Source organism: Salmo trutta, chromosome 19, assembly GCF_901001165.1.
Source record: "Salmo trutta chromosome 19, fSalTru1.1, whole genome shotgun sequence".
Lineage (NCBI taxonomy): Eukaryota > Metazoa > Chordata > Actinopteri > Salmoniformes > Salmonidae > Salmo > Salmo trutta.
The window spans coordinates 54069725-54097443 of record NC_042975.1 but is presented as its reverse complement, the minus strand read 5'-3'; the positions used below and the strand labels follow the sequence as shown (position 1 = coordinate 54097443).

The following is a 27719-nucleotide window of genomic DNA, read 5'->3' as shown; positions in this document are numbered from 1 at the left end:
TCATTACACTTATTTGGAGTCTGTGGGTCAAGTGGTTTGAAAGCGCAAATATTCGTCGAATATCCTACTTGAAACTGTTTTTACCTCTGTCACTTTATGTTGCGTTTATATGTTTGATCCGTGTATTATACGTCTCTTTGAAGCCAACTGTTAAGAATAGCTTTGGCTTTCAATAAATTGTTTTCATGATTTGATTTCACACGGCTCACTGTCCTTTGTGACAAAAACTCCCAGATATGCAACTGTACTTTTTTTAATGGATATATTTTTTTACTGTACTGGTTTTGACTCGACTCTCACTAAAATTAGGCACCAGGCGTGTCCGTATAGCCTTTCCCTGCACACTCACGTCTTCCTGCTTCGAACGCGTTTGCGGACGGAGTGCTAGGACCATGGCGGCAGTGCGCAGTCTACGGGTGTCGGTAAAGCCAGACATTGGGCCAGACCACTCAGAATCGGACTCCGATTCAGACTCGGACCGAGGTGCCCGTGAATCTGAACCGATGGAGGTGGAGGAGGGTGAACTCGAGGTGGAAAACATCCCCGTTAACCGGTCTTTGAAGGAATTGTTGCCGGTGAGGGAAGTAGGCCTCACCAGATCGCGGGCTCGCGTACCTTCGGGGGCCTGTGAATATTGCGTTGGTATTGGAGGAGCTCAGCGTGCCTTGAGCTAACAAGATAGCTCGGTAGCTAGGGACTAGCTAGTGTTACCCAGTGTAGCTAGTTGATATTAACATCATACCTGTCTGTGTTGTTACAGTATATTGTTGATTCTAGCGTAAGCAAGCTAACTTTACATATTTTATGACAAACAACGGCTATCTTAGCATTTAACTCTGCTTAACTACCGGTGGCTAGCTAATTCACTTGACGTTAAGTTTCATGACAGAAACCCCCTCGCTACATAGTTAATAATACAACGTACTAGTGAGTTACACTAGTTAGCTAACTCATTTTAACATCCTCAAGGACAGAGGTTTGGTGCGAGATCTTGCCACTTTCAATTTGCCAGCTTTTTTTTGGGGGGGGGGGTGTTGTATGATAGACTCAATACACACTTTCTTGTTTTGTCGACAGTCATTCATTGTTCAGAACAAGCATAAGCTGTCAGATCAATACATTGTTATCTAGGCTACCCCACAGTAAGAAAGAGCCTCTAATGTATACATATTTATTGACATTTAACCAGGACACAAGTCGGCGGTATGAGAACAAAGCTGGCACATTCATCACTGGAATCGATGTCACATCAAAGGTACAGTATTGTAACCACACCTGAAAGTGATCTGGCAAACATTCACACTAATACTAGTTCCATCACTCAAAAGTGAGATGGTAAACCAACAGTTAAACTTTTAACTGCCATAACTCGTCTTACCATAACTGTGTGTGTCTAGGAGGCGATTGAGAGGAAGGAGAAGAGAGCGGAAAGGTTCCACTTCCGTGCAGAGGCCAACCTGGCCCAGAAGAATGTGGTGTTGGACAGAGACACCATGAAGAAAGGTAGATACACACACGTACAGTGCCTTCAGAAAGTATTCATACCCCTTGACTTATTCCACATTTTGTGTTATAGCATGAATTCAAAATAGATTAAATATATGTTTTTCTCATCCATCTACACACAATAACCCATAATGACAAAGTGAAAACATGTTTTTGGAAATTTATTGAAAATTAAATACAGAAATAACATTTACATAAGCATTCACACCCCTGAGACAATACTAAGTAGAAGCACTTTTTGGTGGCTGTCACAGCTCTGAGTTCTTGGGTATGTCTGTATCACCTTTGGACATCTAGATATGGGGATTTTTCTCCCGTTCTTCCTTGCAGATTTTCTCAAGCTCTGTTAAGTTAGATGGTCTGTGGTAGTGAACAGCAATCTTCAAGTCTTTCCAGATATTCAGTGGATACATTTTTTTTGTCTCATCAGACCACAGAATCATTTGCCTTATGATCTGTCTTTCGCATGCCTTTTTGCGAACTCCAGGTGTGCTGTCGTGCCTTTTTTCTCAGGAGCGGCTTCCGCCTGGCCACTCTCCCACAAAGGCCAGATTGGTGAAGTGCTGTCGAGACGGGAGAACCTGCCAAAAGGACAACAATCTCAGCCTAATTCTGTCAGTGGTCATTAACTTCTTGGCAACCTCACTGACAAGGTCCTTCTTGCCCGGTTGCTCAGTTTGGTTGGACGGCCATCCCAGAGTCTGGGTAGTTCCATCATTTTTCAATTTCCCAATGATAGAGACAACCGTGCTCTTGGAAACTTTCAACACTAGAAATTGTTTTATTCCCTTCCCCAGATATATACCTCAACACAATTCTATCGGAGATCTACGGACATTTCCTTTGGACTTCATGGAGTTAGCTGTGTTCGAATACTCATACTGACCGCACTAACTGTACCATTTGTGACGTGAATTGAGTATATAGTATGCTTATTGGTCATAGTATGGATATAGTTAGTATGCCAAAAGTTCACAGATGTCATACTAAATTTGCCAAAATGCGAAGTATACACACAGAGGACACTATTTACCTACTTTTAGGTCCCATAATGCAATTCTTCAGGAAATGGGCGTGGCTTCACGTTTTCAGATTTGAAGAAAATAGTGGAAAATATGCAGCCGAAGTCCGATGAGAGCAAATACAAATTAATTGAACTAATGACAAATGTTGAGCAATGTAATGACTTTAAATAAGTTAAATTACACGTTATGTTGGCTGACAATTTGTTAGCTACACTATCCTTACGAACCGCATAGTATTACAGCAGTATGTACTGGTTTATTAGCTAGTTGCCTAACATTAGTTGGATACTAATACATCGAACTTGGCAGGCAGTATATTAAATAACTAACCAACTTTTATTGACTTGATTATTCACATAATTCTTAGCTAAGTGGTATAGTCGTTGTGCGTTTCAATGGACATGGTCAATTCTGGTTATATACTCCGATTTCAGAGCGCTCTCGCGCACTGCTGAATATGGCCGGTGTCAGAAAATGTCGGCAAGAAAACCCATAATAAATTGTTGCCAGCAGCACAGTTGGTCACCAACGCTCTGGATAACATGAAAACAGCCTAACCAGCTCTGCTATGGCGAGTATAATGGTCAGTGAGGTGTTCTCTCAATTGTGTCTGGAAGTAGCTAGCCAACGTTAGCCAGTTAGCTTGGGTGCTTGACTGCCGTTGAACACTCGCATCAACCCTAGTGTGCGCTCTGAGAGCCAAACGCTCAGAATTTACAATCTGACAACGCTCTGGATTTACAAACGCCTAGAGTTCACTCTGGCACTGCAGATTGAATTTACGAACACACCAAAAATCGTAAAATGTTTAGCTAGTCATTTGTTATGCTAACAAGCTAGCAAGAGGTTGCATAGCAACAGCATCAACTTCCGGTACCATTTGTTTACAGTACCAAAATGAACTAATAGAATGTAGTATATACTCATTAAGTATATAGTGTACAGTATGTTAGTATGGGTATTGGAACACAGCCATAGTTTCTGCTCTGACATGCACTGTCAACGGTGGGACCTTATATAGACAGGTGTTTATTTTCTATATCATGTCCAAACAATTGAATTGGCCACAGGTGGATTCAAAGGAAATTGGATGCACCTGAGCTCAATTTGGACTCAGAGCAAATAGGTGTGAATATTTATGTAAGTGAGATATTTCTGTATTTAATTTCAATAAAGGTTTTTACTTTGTCATGGGGTATTGTGTGTGTGTGTAGGTTTTTAATCCATTATGAATTCAGGCTGTAACACCAAAATGTGTAAAGTCAAGTATGAATACTTTCTGAAGGTACTGTATATATATATACACACACACACACAAAGTGCTGGATAAAGATGGAAGGTACACACTTACCTGGCTTTTTAATCACTTAAAATAGCTTTTCGGAGAAAGCACATTTTTCAATATTCTGAGTACACACCCGCCAAGTTCGGGGCAACAAACTCAGAGTTAGTATTAGAAATATTGTATTACCTTTGCTGATCTTCGTCAGAATGCACTCCCTGGACTGCTACTTCCACAAGAAATGTTGTTTTTGTTCGAAATAATCCATAGTTATATCCAAATACCTCCGTTTTGTTTGTTCGTGCGTTCAGGTCACTATCCAAAGGGTAACGCGCGAGCGCATTTCGAGACACAAAAAGTCAAATTGTTCCATTACCATACTTAGAAGCATGTCAAATGCTGGTTAAAATCAATTTGTATGGTATTTTTAACGTAAAATTGCGATAATATTCCAACCGGACAATAGTGTATTCATTCAAGGAGGAAAAGAAAAAACAGCGTGCTCGCGGGAATGCGCACATCCAATCTCTTTGTCCTCAGGCAGACCACTCAGTAACTGAGCTCCTATACTCTGCCCAGAGACAGGAGAAGGCTCAATCCACTTTCTGAAGGCTTTAGACAGCGAATGGAAGCCTTAGAAAGTGCAACGTAACAGCACAGATACTGTAGTTTCGAAAGGGACTAGAAAGAAGAACTAAATTTCTCAGATCCTATACTTCCTGGTTGACTTTTTCTCAGGTTTTTGCCTGCCATATGAGTTCTGTTATACTCACAGACACCATTCAAACAGTTTTAGAAACTTCAGAGTGTTTTCTATCCAAATCTAATACTAATAATATGCATATTCTCATTTCTGGGCAAGAGTAGTAACCAGTTTAAATCGGGTACGTTTTTTCATCCGGCCGTGAAAATACTGCCCCCTATCCATATCAGGTTAAACACTAGGGCTGTGACTAGTATTGCTATATTTGTTCCATGGCAAGAATTAAAACACAAAGCAGACGACACTTTTTTTTACACAACTGTATGTAAAATATTGTGTATTATAGCTTGGAAATAAATAAACTCTGCAAATAAAAGAAACGTCCTCTCACTGTTCACTGCGTTTATTTTCAGCAAACATAACATGTGCAAATATTTGTATGAACACTGAAATCACGCACAGAACGAGCAGTATGGCTGGTGGCATTGTCATGCTGGAGAGTCATGTCAGGATGAGCCTGCAGGAAGGGTACCACATGAGGGAGGAGGATGTCTTCCCTGTAACGCACAGTGTTGAGATTGCCTGCAAAATGACAACAAGCTCAGTCTGAAAATGCTGTGACACACCGCCCCAGACCATGACGGACCCTCCACCTCCAAATCGATCCCGCCCCAGAGTACAGGCCTCGGTGTAACGCTCATTCCTTTGACGATAAGCGTGAATCCGACCATCACCCCTGGTGAGACAAAACCGCGACTCGTCAGTGAAGAGCAGTTTTTGCCAGTCCTGTCTGGTCTAGCAACGGTGGGTTTGTGCCCATAGGAGATGTTGTTGCCGGTGACGTCTGGTGAGGACCTGCCTTACAACAGGCCTACATGCCCTCAGTCCAGCCTCTCTGACTATTGCGGACAATCAGCACTGATGGAGGGATTGTGCGTTCCTGGTATAACTCGGGCAATTGTTGTTGCCATCCTGTACCTGTCACGCAGGTGTGATGTTCGGATGTACCGATCCTGTGCAGGTGTTGTTACACGTGGTCTGCCACTGCGAGGACGATCAGCTGTCCGTCCTGTCTCCCTGTAGAGCTGTCTTAGGCATCTCACAGTACGGACATTGCAATTTTATTGCCCTGGCCACATCTGCAGTCCTCATGCATCCTTGCAGCATGCCTAATGCACGTTCATGCAGATGAGCAGGGACCCTGGGCATCTTTCTTTTGGTGTTTTTCAGAGTCAGTAGAAAGGCCTCTTTAGTGTCCTAAGTTTTCATAACTGTGACCTTAATTGTCTACCGTCTTTAAGCTGTTAGTGTCTTAACGACCGTTCCACAGGTGCATGTTCATTAATTGTTTATGGTTCATTGAACAAGCATGGGAAAGGCAGGGTCCTGAAAAAGGGGAAAAAAATGTTTACAACATTAGTGCTGTTTTCTTAAAGAAGTGAAATCCGCTTCGTGTTTTGTTTCCTTGCCACGATACTAATGAATATCGCGATATTGCGCACACACACTGAATATATATTCTCCTTCCCTTTCTCAGCCATCCCTAACTTGCGTCTGGAGGCATTGCACGTGGCGGGTGTTGATGATATGAGCACCCAGGATGTGTTTGGCTACTTTAAGGAGTACCCTCCAGCACACATCGAGTGGATTGACGACACCTCCTGTGAGTAACACACACACAGAAGCGACTGACAACAAGTGGGCTGTTTTTAACATGCCATTAAATATTGTTTCCTAGGTAATGTGGTGTGGCTGGATGATGTCACTTCCACCCGGGCTCTGATCAACATCAGCCGCATGCCCGACCCAGAGGTGGTTACCACGGAGACAGACTGCACCAAAGAACCTGGTGATCCCACCCAGGAGAGCAAGGGTGAGTGTGCTGTGTGTCCATGCACTGTCCAGTGTGTGTCCATGTTCCAATGTTCACTGTCTTTGTATGTTTTATGATTAGTGTAGTGGGTAATTCTGTGTTGGTCAGGACTGCGACGTTGTGTTTGTGGTCATTGTGTTTTGTCAGTCATGAGGCATGTACTTAATGTGCTTTGTCACTGAATGTTGCTTGCTGTTCTGTCTCAGCTCGCAGAGAACGAGGCTCAGATGACGATGATGGAGAGGTGGATGAGGAGGAGAAAGAGATGGTGAAGGAGAATGAGGGGAAAGCCTGCGAGGGAGAGACGGAGAAGAAAACAGAACCTGAGACCACCCAGGTAAAACTGTGTTCAAGACTGTGGGTGTGTGGGGAAACATTGCATATTAGTTACCTGTGTGTTTGTGGGCATTTTAGGTGGACCTGCTTTCTCAGGCAGAGAGTGAGTCTCTGCTCCGGAACGACCTACGACCGGCCATCAAACCCTTCAAGGGCAACAAACTCTTCCTGAGGTTGGCCACTCACGGTGAGAGACACAAACACACACACACACCAGGGTCTCCCTAATGAAAATGTGGCACCCGGACATTTGACCGGCAGCATTTAAATTTACCGGACATTTGAGAAATATACCGGACCCATATGCATTGGCTGCGTAACCTGATTAGTTCGTCCTCCCACGGTGCTCAGAATGACAGAAATCACATTTAGATTATGGTAATTAATCTTAACAGAACATGCAAGTCTAGGATGCAATGACGTGTGTCATTACCACGCACTTTGAATATGTTAGAATAACTGTTCACGTTTACGTTTCCTCAGCCAACAAGACAAGTAACGAACAGCAAATTCACTAGCCTAGGCGGCGCGTGAGTTATGTTTGGGGAAGCAAATTTTAACCATAAAAATTATACTGTATAATAAAGCATTCCATGTACAGTATCACCACATTTGCAGACTTATGTAAGTTATCCTACTATTTGTGATGAGTAGATTGGATAGTCATAATTTATGCTAATATAACTCCATCACTGTTTGCAAAAAAATACATTTCAATGCATGGCTGAGCATGTAGAGGCCTGGGCTATAGGCTGTATCAGATAAGTTTCTTTGCACGGGGAAAAACACATTTCATGCAATTCTACTACACTATGACTGGAGACATAAGCTGAATATTCTTTTATACCACAAATTACATGGTAGCCTACTCTGCTGACACTGACAAACAGATCAATAAAAACAACGTTTTTCCTATAATAGGCCTACGAGACACAAATAGAATGTGACGTCCATCAAAACTGGATGTGGAAATTATTGTTCAAAAACAAATTTATAATGATAAACAGTGAATATGCGAAGTGCGCACTCACTGGGGGCATGGCCAATGCTCTTCGATGGTGCCAAAAAGTTTTCCCCCCACAAAATTAGTCAGTGCAGTTTAACACACAACATATTATTTTCCGTTTTATAGTCGAACTAGACAATAGGCTATAAAGTCCTGGAAAATTTGTAATTTCAATAAAACCAGAGAGGAAGAGGCAAACTTTAGGATACTTTGTGAGGCATACAAGCCATTGCGAGATACAGATTACCAAAAGAGTGCATTCGGAAAGTATTATTCCCTTTTTCCACATTTTGTTACGTTACAGCCTTATTCTAAAATGGATTCAATTGTCCCCCCCCTTCATCAATCTACACACAACACCCCACAATGACAAAACAAAAAAACAGTTTTTTATACATTTTTGCAAATGTATTAAAAATGAAAAACTGAATTATTACAATTACATAAGTATTCAGACCCTTAACTCAGTACTTTGTTGACACACCTTGGGCAGCAATTACAGCCTCGCGTCTTCTTGGGTATGACACTACAAGCTTTGCACACCTGTATTTGGGGAGTTTCTCCCATTCTTCTCTGCAGATCATCTCAAGCTCTGTCAGGTTGGGCATGCTCGATCAGGTTCAAGTCCGGGCTCTGGCTGGGCCACTCAAGGACATTCGGAGACTTGTCCCGAAGCCACTCCTGCGTTGTCTTGGCTGTGTGCTTAGTGTCGTTGTCCTGTTGGAAGGTCTGTTCTGGAGCAGGTTTTTATCAATGATCTCTCTGTACTTTGCTCCGTTCATCTTTCCCTCGATCCTGACTAGTCTCCCAGTTCCTGCCACTGAAAACATCCCCTCAGCATGATGCTGCCCCCACAATGCTTCACTGTAGGGATGGTGCCAGGTTTCCTCCAGATGTGATGCTTGGCATTCAGGCCAAAAAGTTCATTCTTGGTTTCATCAGATCAGAGAATCTTGTTTCTCATGGTCTGAGAGTCTTTAGGTGCCTTTTGGCAAACTCCAAACGGGCTGTCATGTGACTTTTACTGAGGAGTGGATTCCGTCTGGCCACTGTACCATAAAGTCCTGACTGGTGAAGTGCTGCAGAGATGGTTTTCTTTCTGGAAGGTTCTCCCATCTCCACAGGGGAACTCTGGAGCTCTGTCAGAGTGACCATCGGGTTCTTGGTCACCTCCCTGACCAAGGCCCTTCTCCCCCGATTGCTCAGTTTGGCCGGGCGACCAGCTCTAGGGAGAGTCTAGGTGTTTCCAAACTTCTTCCATTTAAGAATGATGGAAGCCACTGTGTTCTTTGAGACCTTCAATGCTGCAGAAATGTTTTGGTACCCTTCCCCAGATCTGTGCCTCGACTCAGAGCTCTATGGACAATTCATTTACATTTACATTTAAGTCATTTAGCAGACGCTCTTATCCAGAGCGACTTACAAATCGGTGCATTCACCTTATGATATCCAGTGGAACAACCACTTTACCATAGTGCATCGTAATCTTTTAAGGGGGGGGGGGTTAGAAGGATTACTTTATCCTATCCCAGGTATTCCTTAAAGAGGTGGGGTTTCAGGTGTCTCCGGAAGGTGGTGATTGACTCCGCTGTCCTGGCGTCGTGAGGGAGCTTGTTCCACCATTGGGGTGCCAATGGCTTGGTTTTTGCTCTGACATGCACTGTCAACTGTGAGACCTTATATAGACAGGTGTGTGCCTTTCCAAATCATGTTCAATCAATTGAATTTACCACAGTTGTAGAAACATCTCAAGGATGATCAATGGAAACAGGATGCACCTGAGCTCAATTTTGAGTCTCATAGCGAAGGCTCTGAATACTTATGTAAGTAATAATTAGGCCTATATTTCAGTATTTATTTAGGCTAATGTATAAATCCCTGTCATTCATGATGTGAAATGCAATCAAGCATTTTAGTTTTGAAATAACAAAGTGACCATTGAATAATTAGCGTAAATAATAAATAGGCCGGAAATTGCATTCACGAATGAATGCGACTGTTTTTAGTCTTTGCTGTAATGAATGCTTTACAACAAAACGTTACAACAGTCTCTCTGGTACACTTATTTATTTAGTATTTGCATTCTTCCGAACGTTCAAAGAAATGAAATTGTAATCTAACAGCACCTGTTTGGCACACACAATATGCACACAGCGCTTACTCATTTTTCTTGATCTCCAGTATTTTCCACAACTAGTCAAACTTATTCCACACATCTGACTTCCCCTTTACCTCCTGCACAACCAGTAAAAATTCCTCCTTTTCGAGTTTGTCATGTCCTCTGCATCCATTTTGCTGTCATGTGTTAGTGTTCCGAGTTTATAACAAATGTATTGATATGATTATGATATGCTATAGGTCAGGCCCTATTAGTCACATGCATTCAAAGCATACATGTGTCACGTAAGGAGAGCAAGGGTTGAGGGAACAGGGAATGTTTTTCCTAAACAAATTAGGGATTTCGGTAACACAATTTCATTCAGAAATGAATGCTGCAGCTTCAGCAACATGGACAGCACTATACACACTGTTGATGTGTGGTGGTTGCTGCATCAGGGAGAGTGTGACAAGCACCTGTTGTCTGTGTTAAAAAAAAAAGAAGACATTGAGTGACTGACTAGCACCTGTTGTCACTCTCTGTCACTCAATGTCTTTTTTTAACACAGCGCAGCAAGTCTGAGCCAGGCTGCACAATAAAATCGATTGCGGTCGGACTCCCTCTAGTCATTTGTCTTAATTATTTAATCAAACAGTTCGTTTAAAGCTTCAGACACACTCAGTGCATATAGTTGATTTGATTAAAACGCATAGGATGTTTGTGTGTATCTATTTATCTCTCACTACTCTGGATGGTTCTGACTTAGAATATGTGGACAACTACAAATACCTAGGTGTCTGGTTAGACTGTAAACTCTCCTTCCAGACTCACATCAAACATCTCCAATCCAAAGTAAAATCTAGAATTCGCTTCCTATTTCGCAACAAAGCATCTTTCACTCATGCTGCCAAACACCCTCGTAAAACTGACCATCCTACCGATCCTCGACTTCGGCGATGTCATTTACAAAATAGCCTCCAATACCCTACTCAATAAATTGGATGCAGTCTGTCACAGTGCCATCCGTTTTGTCACTAAAGCCCCATATACTACCCACCACTGCGACCTGTACGCTCTCGTTGGCTGGCCCTCGCTTCATACTCGTCGCCAATCCCACTGGCTCCAGGTCATCTACAAGACCCTGCTAGGTAAAGTTCCCCCTTATCTCAGCTCGCTGGTCACCATAGCAGCACCCACCTGTAGCACGCACTCCAGCAGGTATATCTCTCTGGTCATCCCCAAAGCCAATTCCTCCTTCGGCTGCCTCTCCTTCCAGTTCTCTGCTGCCAATGACTGGAACGAACTACAAAAATCTCTGAAACTGGAAACACATCTCCCTCACTAGCTTTAAGCACCAGCTGTCAGAGCAGCTCACAGATTACTGCACCTGTACATAGCCCATCTATAATTTAGCCCAAACAACTACCTCTTCCCCTACTGTATTTATTTATTTTGCTCCTTTGCACCCCATTATTTCTCTTTTGCACTTTCTTCCACTGCAAATCTACCATTCCAGTGTTTTACTTGCTATATTGTATTTACTTCGCCACCATGGCCTTTTTTGCCTTTACCTCCCTTATCTCACCTCATTTGCTCACTTTGTATATAGACTTATTTTTCTACTATATTATTGACTTTGTTTGTTTTACTCCATGTGTAACTCTGTTGTATGTGTCAAACTGCTTGCTTTATCTTGGCCAGGTCGCAATTGTAATTGAGAACTTGTTCTCAACTTGCCTACCTGGTTAAATAAAGGTGAAATAAAAATAAATAAATAAAAATATAGAAAAATAGACGTTTCAAAAAATTTCAACCAATCGATTGGTTGAAATAACAGATTTTTTTTCTAGCCAGTTGAAAATACTCTGGATACCTTCAGTAACATAAGAAAAGGGTTTGAGTGAGAGGACTAACGTGTGTCTCCAAGTGGCCCCACACCTTCAAAGTGTGCACAGTTCCGAAGCAATATCAACGATAAGGTACTTTTTTTTTGCTTTCCTAGCTGTGCCGTTGAGAAACTAGAGCAAGGACACTTGTAGAAGTGCACATTTGGGCTCACGGGTGTTTTGGTGTGCTTTTATGACATGAAAGCGGTATTTATTATAATCAATATCTTTCCAAATAAATAGAATCCTCATAATCTACAGCATTTCCCTCACTTGGACAACAGAAAATGTGCAAAAGTTGCCCAATTACCGGGTGGGATGAGGGCAACTTCTTGTAGCGCGCATTGCTCAAGTTCAGAATGTCTGTCAGTCAAACCCCATACAGCGACGTGAAACGCGGAGCCAGAGCTCTGTCATGTAAAAGGATGTTTCTGTACAGTAGTGCTGAGCAATTAGTGCTTTTTGAGGTCGGTTCGGTTTCCATTAGATAAAAAAAAAAAATCACTTTTCAATTTAGATTTTTTAAAAATACATTATGTGGGTAGAATGCTGTAACACATAATAAAACAATTAAAAGTTCCATGATGGTAGGGACTGCCCATTACTGCAAATCATTTATTCACAATTACTTTACTTTAATAAAATATTTTAGTTGAGTAGATTACACGTCCACGGAAGTTTACATGCACCTTAGCCAAATACATTTAAACTCAGTTTTTCACAATTCCTGACATTTAATCCAAATAAAAATGTCCTGTCTTAGGTCAGTTAGGATCACCACTTTATTTTAAGAATGTGAAATGGCAAAATAATAGTAGAGAGAATGATTTATTTCAGCTTTTACTTCTTTCATCACATTCCCAGTGGGTCAGAAGTTTACATACACTCAATTAGTATTTGGTAGCATTGCCTTTAAATTGTTTAACTTGGGTCAAATGTTTGTTAGCCTTCCACAAGCTTCCCACAATAAGTTAGGTGAATTTTGGCCCATTCCTCCTGACAGAGCTGGTGTAACTGAGTCAGGTTTGTAGGCCTTGCTCGCACACGCCTTTTCAGTTCTGCCCAGAAATGTTCTATGGGATTGAGGTCAGGGCTTTGTGATGGCCACTCTAATACCTTGACTTTGTTGTCCTTAAGCCATTTTGCCACAACTTTGGAAGTATGCTTGGGGTCATTATCCATTTGGAAGACCCATTTGTGACCAAGCTTTAACTTCCTGACTGATATCTTGAGATGTTGCTTCAATATATCCGCATAATCTTGCTACCTCATGATGCCATCTATTTTGTGAAGTGCACCAGTCCCTCCTGCAGCAAAGCACCCCCACAACATGATGCTGCCACCCCCGTGCTTCACGGTTGGGGTGGTGTTCTTCGGCTTGCAAGCCTCCCACTTTTCCCTCCAAACATAACGATGGTTATTATGGCCAAATAGTTCTATTTTTGTTTCATCAGACCAGAGGACATTTCTCCAAAAAGTACGATCTTTGTCCCCATGTGCTGTTGCAAACCGTAGTCTAGCTTTTTTATGGTGGTTTTGGAGCAGTGGCTTCTTCCTTGCTGAGCGGCCTTTCAGGTTATGTCGATATAGGACTCGTTTTACTGTGAATATAGATGCTTTTGTACCTGTTTCCTCCAGCATCTTCACAAGGTCCTTTGCTGCTGTTCTGGGATTGATTTGCACTTTTCGCACCAAAGTACGTTCATCTCAAGGAGACAGAACGCGTCTCCTTCCTGAGCGGTGTGACGGCTGCGTGGTCCCGTGGTGTTTATACTTGCCTACTATTGTTTGTACAGATCAATGTGGTACTTTCAGGCGTTTGGAAATTGCTCCCAAGGATGAAGCAGACTTGTGGAGGTCTACAATTTTCTTTCTGGTGTCTTGACTGATTTCTTTAGATTTTTCCATGCTGTCAAGCAAAGAGGCACTGAGTTTGAAGGTAGGCCTTGAAATACATCCACAGGTACACCTCCAATTGACTCAAATGATGTCAATTAGCCTATCAGAAGCTTCTAAAGCCATAACATTTTCTGGAATTTTCCAAGCTGTTTCAAGGCACAGTCAACTTAGCGTATGTAAACTTCTGACCCACTGGAATTGGGATACAGTGAATTATAAGTGAAATCTGTCTGTAAACAATTGTTGGAAAAATTACTTGTCATGCACAAAATAGATGTCCTAACCGACTTGCCAAAACTATAGTTTGTTAACAAGAAATTTGTGGAGTGGTTGAAAAACGAGTTTTAATGACTCCAACTTAAGTGTATGTAAACTTCCGACTGCAACCGTATTTACACAACTGTTCAAAAGTTTGCGGTCACTAAGAAATGTCCATGTTTTTGAAAGAAAAGCACTTTTTTGTCCATTTAAAATAACATCAAATTGATCAGAAATACAGTGTAGACATTGTTAATGTTGTAAATGACTATTGTAGCTGGGAAAAAATTATGGAATATCTACATAGGCGTACAGAGGCCCATTATCAGCAATCATCACTCCTGTCTTCCAATGGCACGTTGTTAGCTAATCCAAGTTTAGCATTTCAAAAGGCTAATTGATCATTAGAAAACCCCTTTTGCAATTATGTTAGCACAGCTTAGAACTGTTGTCCTGGTTAAAGAAGCAATAAAACTGGCCTTCTTTAAACTAGTTGAGTATCTGGAGTATCAGCATTTGTGGGTTCGATTACAAGCTCAAAATGGCCAGAAACAAAGAACTTTATTCTGAAACTCGTCAGTCTATTCTTGTTCTGAGAAATGAAGGCTATTCCATGTGAGAAATTGCCAAGAAACTGAAGATCTCGTACAACGCTGTGTACTACTCCCTTCACAGAACAGCGCAAACTGGCTCTAACCAGAATAGAAAGAGTGGGAGGCCCCGGTGCACAGCTGTAATGTAACAATGTGGGAAAAATGAAGGGATCTGAGTACTTTACGAATGCACTGTGAGTTGAAATTTAGGAGCACGATGAAAGTATGTGTGTTTTAGTAAGAAATTACAAAAAGTTTAATACAGGTTTTTGGAGTGTTCCATGCTCAATCAAACACAATGTACCCCAAATATTTGAGTCATTAGGTGAGACCAAAATGATCAGCTGCCCTTGTAAATGAGGGGTTTACTGTGGTAATGGGGGCCCTCATGAGAATCTTCTTGTCTCTTAGCTAGCAGCAGACAATTGCAGAAAACTCAAAGTAATATTGGAAAACATGCTAGCATGTGATTAAAAACAATGTAACTAGCAAAGAAACACGAGGAACAAGTCACAATTTAGTAGCCTTTCGGGTTAATTCGATCAACTTCTACATTTGGGCTTTGGAGAGATATATATTTTTTATGTTCCCAAATGCTCTGTGGGACCCCACCTGCCAAATGTGGCTGGTGAAATAGTCATTCTTAAACGCCAATGCCAAAATCTACCCGTGGGTCGTCATTTCCCAACCTGATTGTGTGTAGGAGAACATTTTAGATATTTTTTTTTAATCCATTTTGAAATCAGGCTGTAACACAAAAAAAATGTGAATAGCTCAAGGGGTATGAATACTTTCTGAAGGCACCGTATTAGGATTGTGACTGTTTTCTTTCTGTGTTTTCAGGTGATAAGAAGGAGCTGGGTGCTGCGAGGAAGAGCAGATATTACATGAAGTACGGCAACCCGAACTACGGAGGCATGAGGGGCATCCTCAGCAACTCTTGGTAACCACACACACAGATGCTTCCTTGGCCAACACTGATTTTATTCATACATGCTGGATAGGCACCCTGTGGTGTGTCTCCATGGTGATTCAGGGGGACAGTGTGCTAAACCAGGGGTTCCCAAACTATTTCACTCAGGCCCCCTTTCCAGCATGTACGAATATCTTGTGCCCCGTCTATTTCTATGGGCACAAGTACTGTTCATGAAACAAACTGTTCACACCCCTCTTGTTGGGGGAGAGAAAATGTTGCCTGTTTAAAGGTTATTTCCTGCAATTCTACACATTTTGTCATGGGGTGCAGAGAAAATGTTGCTGTTGTAAAGCTAATTGTCTTGCAATTTGATACGTTTTGCCACTTCAAATGTGTAATCATGTGATATTTGAGTGACAACCATAACAACAAAATCTTTGGGCTAAAAAACATCTGACATGGGCTAGTTGATCTGGACATTTCTGACAAGTTATAAATTGATTTCTAAGATATGCAATAACTGACATGACGAGGAAAACTGATGCACTACCCAATTTGTGCATTCCGCTATTACAACCGTCAAGAGTATGTTGAAAGCTGGACTGAGTTCCTTTAATTAGTTTCTTGTTTTTCTTTGTTCTAAACCATCATGGTACAGCCAGATCCTCAGCACCACTATGGCTGACTGGAACTGATATGCTGCTACACTGTTGTACATTGTACTGCTTTTGTTTCTTTCACTCACTTTTTCCTAACATTTTCTCTTTCTTTCACTCACTTTTTCTTTGTTTGCGCCTTCCCGTATTCAGAAAAAAACGTTAGTGTATAGTAGTACTAACATCTATGTTTATCGTCCTCTGCTTGAACATGTCATTCTGCCCCCCCCCCCCCCACCTTCTATCTTTAACTTTTATCGCTCTCATTTCCTCTACTTCTCTCATCTGTTTTCCCTGATTTTCTTTTTGTTTTTTCCCCCTTTTGACACCCTTCCTGCTATCAGGAAAAAAGACATGCTGGTTAGTTGAGAACCCTCAAATTCAAATCTGGACCGGGAAGCCAGTTCCACTGTTTGTTTTTAATTCTTCCCCTCTAATCAGGACTGATTTAGACCTGGGACACCAGGTGTGTTAAATAAATGATCAGGTAGAACAGAAAACCAGCAATACGCTGGATCAAATAGGGTAAGATTTTAATACCCCTGGTCTAGAAGGTTTAGGGGATACGGTTAGGTTAGACGTTGAAGGTATAGGGTGGGTCTTAGGTGAAGTGTAGACTGTACGGGGTGAAGTATATGGGTGGGTATGTTGTTGCTAATATCTCTCTGTTACCTTCTGCAGGAAGAGACGGTATCACACGCGCAGAATCGTGAGCAAGAGCAAGAAACCCCTGATAGGGGACAGCATGGGGGACACATCACCCTACACACACAGACACTCTGGTAAGGACACACACACACCATCCCTGGTAAGAACACACACCCTGCCCTACACACACCATCCCTTGTAAGAACACACACCCTGCCCTACACACACCATCCCTGGTAAGAACGCACGCCCTGCCCTACACACACCATCCCTGGTAAGAACGCACGCCCTGCCCTACACACACCATCCCTGGTAAGAACGCACGCCCTGCCCTACACACACCATCCCTGGTAAGAACGCACGCCCTGCTCTACACACACCATCCCTGGTAAGAACGCACGCCCTGCCCTACACACACCATCCCTGGTAAGAACGCACGCCCTGCCCTACACACACCATCCCTGGTAAGAACGCACGCCCTGCCCTACACACACCATCCCTGGTAAGAACGTCCTGCCCTGCGCACACCGACACTCCGGTACGAACACACACTCATACCACCCTACAGACACTTAAGTGGGAAGATTCACACAAACGTTAACAGACCAGGCCTAATTGTTATGCTCTAACTTTTATTTACACATCTCCTGTGGTAATTTGTGACTTCCTCTTGCTCTCCTCTCTCCTCCCCCTCTGTCTCATCCCTCCATCCTCTCCTCTCTTCCTCTCCTCTCTCCGTCTCCTCTCTCCCCCTCCTTTCCGTCTCATCCCTCCTTCCTTTACGTCTCTCTCTCCTTCCTTTCCTTCTCATCCCTCCGTCTCTCTTTCTTTCTTCCTTTCCGTCTCATCCCTCCGTCTCCTCTCTCCCCCTCCTTTCCGCCTCTCCTCTCTCCCCCTCCTTTCCGCCTCTCCTCTCTCCCCCTCCTTTCCGTCTCATCCCTCCGTCTCTCTTCTCTCCCTTCCTTTCCGTCTCTCTTTCTTCCTTTCCTTCTCATCCCTCGGACTCTCTCCTTCCTTTCCGTCTCATCTCTCCGTCTCTCTCCTTCCTTTCCGTCTCATCTCTCCGTCTCTCTCTCTCCTTCCTTTCCGTCTCATCTCTCCGTCTCTCTCTCCTTCCTTTCCGTCTCATCCCTCCATCTCTCCTCTCTCCCCCTCCTTTCCGTCTCTCCGTCTCTCTTCTTCCTTTCCTTCTCATCCCTCCGTCTCTCTGTCTCATTCCTTTCCGTCTCATCTCTCCGTCTCTCTGTCTCATTCCTTTCCGTCTCATCTCTCCGTCTCTCTCTCATTCCTTTCCGTCTCATCTCTCGTCTCTCTGTCTCATTCCTTTCCGTCTCTCTGTCTCATTCCTTTCCGTCTCATCTCTCCGTCTCTCTCCCCCTCCTTTCCGTCTCTCCTCCGTCTCTCTCTTCTTCCTTTCCTTCTCATCTCTCCGTCTCTCTCTCTCATTCCTTTCCGTCTCATCTCTCCGTCTCTCCTCTCGCCCCCTCCTTTCCGTATCTCCTCTCTCCCCCTCCTTTCCGTCTCTCCTCTCTCCCCCTCCTTTCCGTCTCATCCCTCCGTCTCTCCTCTCTCCCCCTCCTTTCCGTCTCTCCTCTCTCCGTCTCTCTTCTTCCTTTCCTTCTCATCTCTCCGTCTCTCTCTCTCATTCCTTTCCGTCTCATCTCTCCGTCTCTCCTCTCGCCCCCTCCTTTCCGTCTCTCCTTTCGCCCCCTCCTTTCCGTCTCTCCTTTCGCCCCCTCCTTTCCGTCTCTCCTTTCGCCCCCTCCTTTCCGTCTCTCCTTTCGCCCCCTCCTTTCCGTCTCTCCTCTCTCCCCCACCTTTCCGTCTCTCCTCTCTCCCCCTCCTTTCCGTCTCTCCTCTCTCCCCCTCCTTTCCATCTCTCCTCTCTCCCCCTCCTTTCTGTCTCTCCTCTCTCCAGCTGACCTGGTCAACCTACCAGAAGAACCAATAGAGGAAGAGGAAGAGGAGGAGGAGGATGAGGAAGAGGAGGACATGGACTCAGACGACAGGGTGGTGGAGTACAAGGAGAAGGAGAAGAGGGAGAGGGGGGGAGGTCCAGGGGTGGCCCTGCGGAGTCGTTTGGGCAGGCCCTCCTCTTCCCCCTCTGTCTCGTCAGACTCAGACGAAATGGACTATGACCTGGAGCTCAAGATGATCTCAACCCCCTCTCCCAAGAAGAGCATGAAGATGACCATGTACGCAGACGAGGTCGAGACCAACCTCAAGACTATACGGTCAGTGGGTGTGTGTGGTGGACAAAAGTTTGTGTGGAGGTGGGTGACATGACCATGTATGCTTACAAGGCAATGATGACCAACCTCAGGGCCCTACAGTGTGGGTTTGTCTTTGTGTGCAGAATGCGGACCTTTTAACGTAGGTAACATAGTAAATTAATAGTTGATGTTCTCCCTGTCTGTTCTTCAGACACTCTTCTGTTCGCAGTGACAGCGGCTTGGGGGGTAGTGGCGTCCGGAACAGGATTGGTGGAGGAGGAGGAAGTGGAGGATCGGTGGGCGGGACCAAAAGCAGTGCAGTGGAGAAAGTGATGGATGTGAGGCAGCTATTGGAGGAAAAAAGACAGGGCCTAACCCAGCATAGACAGCGCACCCCTATGGCCAGTAGTGGAAAGACAGGTCAGTTATCCACTAATCTACACACTCAATATCAATGTAATCTAGTTCCAAGACATTTCAAACTCTATTGGACCAACATCAAACTTGGCCTTTGTTAGCCAATACAGAAAGATTGGGAAAAACTCTCCATGCATTGGCTTAATCTACCAACCAATCATCTCCCACAACTCCTTCCCCCTAAAGTTGTCCGCATAATTCCCGGCCGAAACAGTTCAGAAGAGTTTGTGCATATATTGTGACGTTTTTGTTCATTTGGACTTCGGTAAGGGTTTTTTGGGCTATTCGGGCACACTACATTTTTCTTGAGGCAAGCTGAAGTCGGTAGCTGCAGTCTACACCCCTTCGTCAGTGATTGGTCAACCATAGGAATTCTTCAATAAAGTTTTTGGTGTCATTCAACGAGAGACTGCTCGTTTTCATGCACATTTGTTCATAAAGAAATACTGCGCCAAACATCTTGTGCGACTAAGATCTCCTTGGAAAAACTTAACTCAAGAAATCAGTCATTTAATTCTGAGAGTACTATTGACGCTTTTTTCAAATGTGTCAAGTTAAGGTCTTCTAAGGGAGTATGCGAGCGCACACAGATTTGGGCTAGGCGCCAGCAGAACTGAAGCATACCGACACCTTAACCCTCCACCGTATGTGTCTTGTGCACTTCTGTGTACAGCGCCTCGCGTTCGTGTGATTCTCAAAAATGTATGACATACTTTACTCAGTAAGGTCACTCCCATAGACTGACAGCGTTACGAAAACGATGAGCGCGTGTCGATGGGGTAGTGGTCCGTGTGTTATGATTGTGGATGGTCAGATGGCTAGCAACAATGACAAGCTGTCATGGGAGGAGTTGTAGGTGGCTCGTTTCAGCTTATTGTATTTTGTTATTGATACCATGTCTTGTTTTGACTCTTGTCACATCTATGCTAATATGGCAAAATTTCGCTAGCTAGCTCACCATCAACTAGAAGGATTAGGGATGTAACGATTCACCGGTACATATCAATCCCAGAATCAAATGTTTAAGATATGAGTGTACTGGTCTGCGGGACTCCAAACCGATCCAAATGTAGCATGCATTGGTCAGAAAATCCATTCAAACCTTGCTAATTGCCGGTTCACTAAACATTTTCTGAAATTACTTTCTACCTTACGAAAATACCTCGTCTTTTGTGACAACTTCGTCCTCTCCTTCAGTGTCGAACTGTATGTAATTATGTTGACAGTTGACATTAATCTACAAGTCATTTTGAATGCCGAACAAACCTTACTGAGAGGTAGGCCTAGTCCTGATCTGGCGCATCTAAGTATTTTTGTAAAATGGCTTGCACAAGATTATGCTTTATTAGTTGAATGACAACCAATGTAATTTGCTAGATTATTTTGAATCAAATGTGCTGAAAATTGTGTTTTGCCAGATTTAAAAGTAGCCTAAACTCATCAGGCTATAGGTAGGCTTCATGCTAATCAAAGCTTGCATTACATCTGATTGTTCAGGGTCATCAATAGTTTTGGTATTTTTGCCTGGAACAATCAGTATATATTGTCATTTTTAGATATACAGGTTAAAGTTGATCATTTCATAACGAGGACAGTAGAAGCTCACTGTCAAAACGGTCTAAACCATGTGATTTATGAGACGGGTGAAATCCAAAGTTGTGCTATATATTAATTTACTATGTCATAGCATTTTAAAGAGAAATATTGATACATTACTAGCTATTAACACTTTTAATCTGCAAAATTACAAATTAGTTAGTGGGTGATTTCAGATCAAAAGAGGGGGGGACAGAATGCAAACATTGTCCCCCCCTAACTGGTAGTGGGGTGGTAGATGTCCAGTTTCCCTTATGGCGTAGCTCAGGTGCCTACATAGAACATAGAAATATACTGTACTTAAATTACACACACACCAAAGTTGGCTCAGACTGATCCAGCTCAGAGACACCCAGCTCTTGAGCTCCATCAGCAACAGATTTTAATTTGGAATGGAAATCTAATGTGTTTATGCAACAAATGTTAGTGCACCGAATCGCATCGATTCATTCCTCAAATCAAACTAAAACGTATCGGAGCCCATGTGTCTAGATAGATACGCATCGAATCGTCTTGAAAGGGAAAGATGCACATCCCTAGTAACAATGTATTTGTTTTCAATAAAGATTTGGAGAAGAAATATAGTTTCTATGTTGCCAACAATCCTTTGATTCTAAGCCAACCCACCTGTTTTGCTCCACTGTTGCTAAACAACCCACCCGTCTAAAGATATCTATGGTCACTCCCACTGAGGCCAACTTTGAATTGTTGATGTCCCAGACTTATGTGCGCAATATCCTGGGGACCAGGTTAATATCAATGATGTGGTATAATGTTTTTTTTCTGGTTTGTGTGTATAGTGTATTTAACCTTGTGTTGTGTGTAGATGTGAGGCAGAGGTTAGGGAAGAGACCCTACTCTCCTGAGAGACGACACTCCGCCTCCCCTGTCACCTCCCGAGACTCACCCCCTCCCCGAGAGCCAATCACTGACGTGCACAGCCGACTGGGCATGGCCAAACTAGACTCCCGCGGCCTCTACTCTGATTCGTCCAAAGACAGGAAATCAAGTAAGGAACAAAAACACATCTACTGCTTTTAGTTAATAATGCAGTACATTAGTTGAAAAGACACTGAAAGGGCTTTAAAATTGAACCCTTGCTCCCTCCCCCAGGTCGTCTGTGGAGCAGGCTCGGCCCCTCCTCCCATAAGGGTGGTGTTCCCGAGCGGAAGCCTTCTAGTCGCCGTGCGGGTTCGGGATCAGCCAGCTCCAGGTTGGGGGGGCGGGAAGGAGAAGAGGAAGAGGAGGAGGAGGACGACTCTGCACTGCAGAAGGTGTGGGGGGCCTTGATCAAACAGAAGGAACGGCAGACCCACAAGATGAAGAAGAGTCGGCTTGATAACCTGCCCTCGCTACAGATTGAGATCAGCAGGGAGAGCAGTAACGGATCTGACTCAGACTCCTGAGACCGAGGGGGAGAAAGAAAGAGCGGGAGATGTGTGGATTTGGTCATGCCTTCATCTAGAGCAGAAAGGTGATCATCCACCCTCGCCCTCCTCTTGAGTTACCTCTCTTTCTCAGTGTCTGGGGGACTCTTGATCCTTGGGCCCCTGTCGCTGTAGCCTGACCCATCGTACAAGCATAAAAGAAAAGACTCTTTATAAAGAGAAATGAGAAAATAAACTGGACAGAATTTTTGAAAGACTGTGAGACGTTCTGTTTCAGGACAGGAGGCCATTTTGTTTTTGTATTACATTATCTCTGCAGCCAATGGGACTGTTGTTCTGATCAAACCTGTTCCCATGACATTTCATCCTCTGATAGCCTACCTACAAGTCATGTCCAATCATTAATGAGCAATATAAATGTCTCTATAACCTCCTGTAAAGTCGACTACAGAAGAACTGTGACAGAGTAAGAGGCAGATACTGAGCTTGCTCCCTCTGTTTCTCTGTGTGTGGAACCAGACACTGTATCGTATGTGGTATCTGTGTGAGTGACTATGAACAACAAATATATGGTTTGTGGCATTTTTTTTTCCCTTCCAAAGGCTGGGGCCATAGAGAAGACTACACCAGATTAATTGGTTCTCTACTGAAAGGTTTTGTACTTTCTGACTGTTGGTATTATGTGCAAATGGCCAATGTTGATATTATGTTATTCAAGGCGGACGAGGTGCGTGCCAAATGGTACCCTATTCCGTATGTAGTACACTACTTTTGATCAGGGCCCATAAGGCCCTGGTCAAAAGTAATGCACTATCTAGGTAATAGGGTGCCATTTGGTATGTACACCTACATTCCCAGATGGAAAACAAATAGATTTAAGGTGTCAGCAGAAATAAAGAGATTTGTCTTGTTACTGCTTGTCTTGTTACCATTAACCATCACTACTGGCTGTAAGCAAACGAGTGATGCACGTTTGGAGCAATACTGGCTGTATCCAAGGCTCAGCCCATCGTTTACATAACAGAATGCAGCACCTGAAGAGACAACCAATTTACTGGTTAGAGCATCAGTCCGTGCTCTGCAAAGGCAGCTTGCCAGTTACAGCAGCGCGTCCCCTGAACGATAACGAAGAGGTTAGGTGAGAAGCCTGACCATGGAGACGTGGGTGAGAAGGTGATGAAGCGTACTTCATGAGCTGTAACCGAAAAACGACTGGCATTTGGAACGTTTGAGGTGAGGGAGAAAGTGTGGTGGAACAAGTATTAGCATTGATAAGTAACTTGCTACCTGGATCCAATTCTCCGTTAGCTAGCCAGAGAAATGTTGAGGAACAGTAGCCAACTCATTTATGGTGTGAAAATTAGCTTGCTAATAAAGTCAAAAGGCTAACGTTCCATCAGATGAGCTGACATTAGTAACCTAACCAATTCGTTAACTGGTATACGACTCCTTGCCGTTCCTCAAGTTATAACGCGTTAGTTGCTTACTGGACCCTGGCAATCTGTGAAATGTTAACTAGCTAATGAACTAACCACTATCTGTTAACTAATGTATAGTATGTGGTTAATTTTCAGAATGAGAGAATTAGGTGAAAATGAGGCATTGCTTGTTATTAAACAAGTGGATTCAGGGATCAAGTGTAGCTGGAGCTGGGCCTGACTTGAGCTGGATGTGTTCCTTTCACCTCTGCATTCTATAGAGGTGAAAGGAACACCACACACTTTCTCACTTTTGCGTGCACATTGTAGAACAGATGTCCACAGGCAGAAAGTGTACTATGTAATAATGTGCAGTGTAGCCCAAAGATATTGTTTTTGTTGTGTTGAACTTGACAGTAACACGTGTGTATGTGAGGGGGATTATACTTTTCTTTATTCAGTGAACGTTATTTTTGCACACATGTAGCCTTGTGCACTTGATCAATGTCTATAGTAGCCACTATAATAGAGCAAAAGTAGAATGCCTATTTGTTTCATTCTATTTCTACATTAAGATGTTCTTTCCCCAAGTTTGGTGACAAATGTGGTGGCTAATTTCTGCATTATCAAATGAGGAGAGTTACAAACACACCAGTCTGAGTTAACTACATCTTTAATAATTAAGATAATTTTGCAAAAGCACTTGACCTTCAATGATGCCATTGAAAAAGGAAGGTTCCAGCACAATGGCTACTGAGATATTTTATACCCAAGAATCTGCCCCTTCAACGTACATTGACGAACCACAGATACATAAAATGGGTCACAAGGTTAAGTTTTGTATGAAAAGATATCTATAAAACACAGTAGACAGCAACTGCTATCTCAACAGTGTTCATTATATAGACCGGTGTCTGGTCTCCAGAACAGAACCATTAGCTCATGTCCTCTGGAATGCTTTTTAGGTGTTCTTATCAAAATACACCATAAATCTCCTCTGTCAGTGCTATCTCATAGAGGCCCATCCTCAGTAAGACACCTCTTGTTCCCACTCCTGGACAAGCTCACTGAGGGGTGACCTGCACAGAGACATTGTGGAGACAAATAATTGCTTCCCCATTAATCACGCCATCCCTTCACATGGTTTAAGAATAGGTAAAGACACATTCACATATGAAGACAATATTTCATTCTGTCCTCCTCTCTTGCTGATATTCTGCATAGCAACAGAGACATGTAAAAAACAAGTCTGACCTCTCCCCTCTCTGGGCCCCAAGTGACTGAGCCCCAGCTAAGGGAAACGTGCAACTGAAAGACACCCGAGTCCAAAGGACACTTTCTATTGACAAGTATCTCACATAAGCATATTATACTAATAAAACATCTTAATTATCTATGTTACCCAACTAATTCTGATTCATCCACCACACAAGCCTTCTGTTATAAAAGCTGTCATGGCTAGCTGCAATATTTGTGTTTGGTGACAAGCCTTCTGTTATAAAAGCTGTCATGGCTAACTGCAATATTTGAGTATTGTTTTTTTCTGAAGACTTGAGTGTCATTTGCAGTAAAGTCTAGGCAACAAATAACATCGGATTGCTTTCTTTAAATTTTTTAGCTGTGAGTTAGGTTCACATTAACCACTTTTTATTTTACACACAGACTGATCATGTAGATCATATTGTTTGTTGTTTAATTAGTTAAAACCTGCAATTCCCCCTGGCAGGGATTTATTGCATGTTTCAGTGAGAAGAAAAAAAGTGTCACATTTTTGGGCCCTCAGCAGTTTACATCCCTGAGTATCGCGTCATCCTTTTGAATCTTGTTTTGTTGACCAGTGACATCTCTTTGGCCACCTGAACACCAAAGCCCAGATCAACCTAGAATTTAAGAGCCAGGTTATTGTTTTCCATAAACTAAGGAGATCTATAGTGATCTGTTATCCATAAACTAAGGAGATCTATAGTAATCTGTTATATTAGTAACAGGACAGCTATGAAGTAGCTCTGGAAAAATGTTGAATTGTTGCATTTCTTCAATGGATTCAGTTATGTGTCACATTGCCAATTTGGAAATGAACCATACTCTCTGAACAAATGAGATTATTATTATTAGAAATTATTATACTTACCAAGTCCTCTCTCTTTGAAACCTGGCATTTTGGTGACCACACACACCAGCTGCTCAGGTTTTTTGTTTTCAATTGATGTGCTTGCTTTGTTTAAAAAAAATGAAGGCAAACATTTGGATTATCAAATGGATACAAAACTAAACCCTCCTCTTGGTTGGTCTCCCACAAGCATAAGCAGCCTTCTGTTTTCTTTCTCCAGTCTTGTGATGTGTTCCATTTTATCTAGTTTTCTCTCCAATCTTTCTACTCTTTGCTTTAGGTGGTCACTTTCAAGATTCTAAGGAGAAAGACTTGAATAAATAGTATATCATTGTCCATTTGCTGGTCATTTGTGTCTTTGCATCAAACAAACACAACTATTTTGAAAATCAAACAAAACTGCGGAACATTTTGAGAGTGCTTACATTATGCCTTGGCAGAGAGGACAGCCCCTCCATACTGTCCTTTGTCCTTGCTTCAGACAATATCTGAAAGAAAAAGCTGAGTCTTGTATAGCATGTAATTCTAATGTAACATGCTAATACAATGTAACATAAACAATGTAATACAAAGGATAATACCCATTTTTTTAAATGTGGGTTCTTTATCACTCTTACTTTGTTAGTTTATTCTTAAAAATCAGCAAAACATGGATACCAATTTTCTTATCGAAAAACGGTTTAAGAATATTCAAAGATAAATACAAAACGCAGAGAACTGGAGACCAATGGAAGTAGTTGTTTTTCAGTTCATCATCTGTTTAGAATCTGTGTGGCAAGTTCTCATTTAGCCAAACTATCTTTACATTTAAGCCTGAAATTGTATACTTTGTATTTGGCCATTGGCCCAATTTTACTGCAATGAATTCTAATTGGTCAACCACAGGCTAGGCGTTTGGCATAAACTACATCTTGTCTCTTTGTTCAGCGAGAAAAGGAAAGGACGAACATCGAACATCCACTTTCAAGCATAACAACTATGATTTGTTCTCTTTGAATAAATAAATTTTTCTCCTGATTTGCTTTGGGGTCTGTGTTGTTGAAGAACAACATCAACTGCTAACAATGGTTTTGAGGAATTAACTGCAATCACGGTAAAAATGATTAAGCACCCACCCCACTGTGTGCAGACGTCAATTCAACGTCTATTCCACGTCTAAACAATGTTAATTTAACCAGCGTGTGCAGTGGGATGTCAAAAGATGGCGGTATTGTCTTTTAAATACAGGGAGTTGATGTCTCCCAAGCTTCACCTTTTTCTTTGGTGGCTTCTTCACCTCTTCATCCCTTAATCCCCTGCCTTTTGGAGCCTCTTCCTCCTCTTCATCAAACCAATAGTCCAGCTCTAGCTCCTTCAGGAACACTTTCCTTTTCTATCATGAAGCAGACAACTTGGTCAGGTTAGTTTCTTATTTCACACAGGGTTGCAAAAGGATGGGACATTTGTTTAAACCCAATATAAGCTTCTGATACTTTTATCTCTGAGCCCATCGCAGTCACAATCTATTTGGACTATGCTTACCACTTGTAGCTGTTGGGTTGTAATTTGAAATACTTGCTACACCACGGGATTGGTGTGTGTGTGTGTGTGTGTGTGTGTGTGTGTGTGTGTGTGTGTGTGTGTGTGTGTGTGTGTGTGTGTGTGTGTGTGTGTGTGTCCGCGGGATGGTTGAGCTAACGTAGGCTAATGTGATTAGCATGAGGTTGTAAGTAACAAAAAAAAATCCCAGAACATAGACATATCTGATATAGGCAGAAAGCTTAAATTCTTGTTAATCTAACTGCACTGTCCAATTTACAGTAGCTATTACTGTGAAAAAATACCATGATATTGTTTGAGGAGAGTGCACAATTATGAACTTGAAAATGTAATAATAAATCAATTAGGCACTT

General features: G+C 42.6%; 1 protein-coding gene and 1 long non-coding RNA gene across 2 annotated transcripts; one reads left to right on the top strand and one right to left on the bottom strand.

The window, feature by feature from the left end:
- ncbp3 (nuclear cap binding subunit 3) lies at positions 1-23212 on the top strand. The gene is made up of 13 exons (XM_029701756.1): positions 1-575; positions 1190-1255; positions 1398-1503; positions 6054-6179; positions 6255-6389; positions 6596-6726; positions 6804-6912; positions 15309-15408; positions 16719-16819; positions 18604-18919; positions 19110-19318; positions 21738-21920; positions 22025-23212. Exons 1-13 carry the CDS (start codon positions 393-395, stop codon positions 22315-22317), a joined length of 2058 nt encoding a protein of 685 aa, XP_029557616.1. The 5' UTR covers positions 1-392; the 3' UTR covers positions 22318-23212.
- A 2041-nt stretch (positions 23213-25253) lies between these two features.
- LOC115153732 (uncharacterized) lies at positions 25254-27351 on the bottom strand. The gene is made up of 3 exons (XR_003867755.1): positions 27080-27351; positions 25849-26315; positions 25254-25597 (listed from the first exon to the last, which is right to left on the bottom strand). It is a non-coding gene; the product is annotated as an uncharacterized LOC115153732 (long non-coding RNA).
- Between the last annotated feature and the right edge of the window lie 368 nt (positions 27352-27719).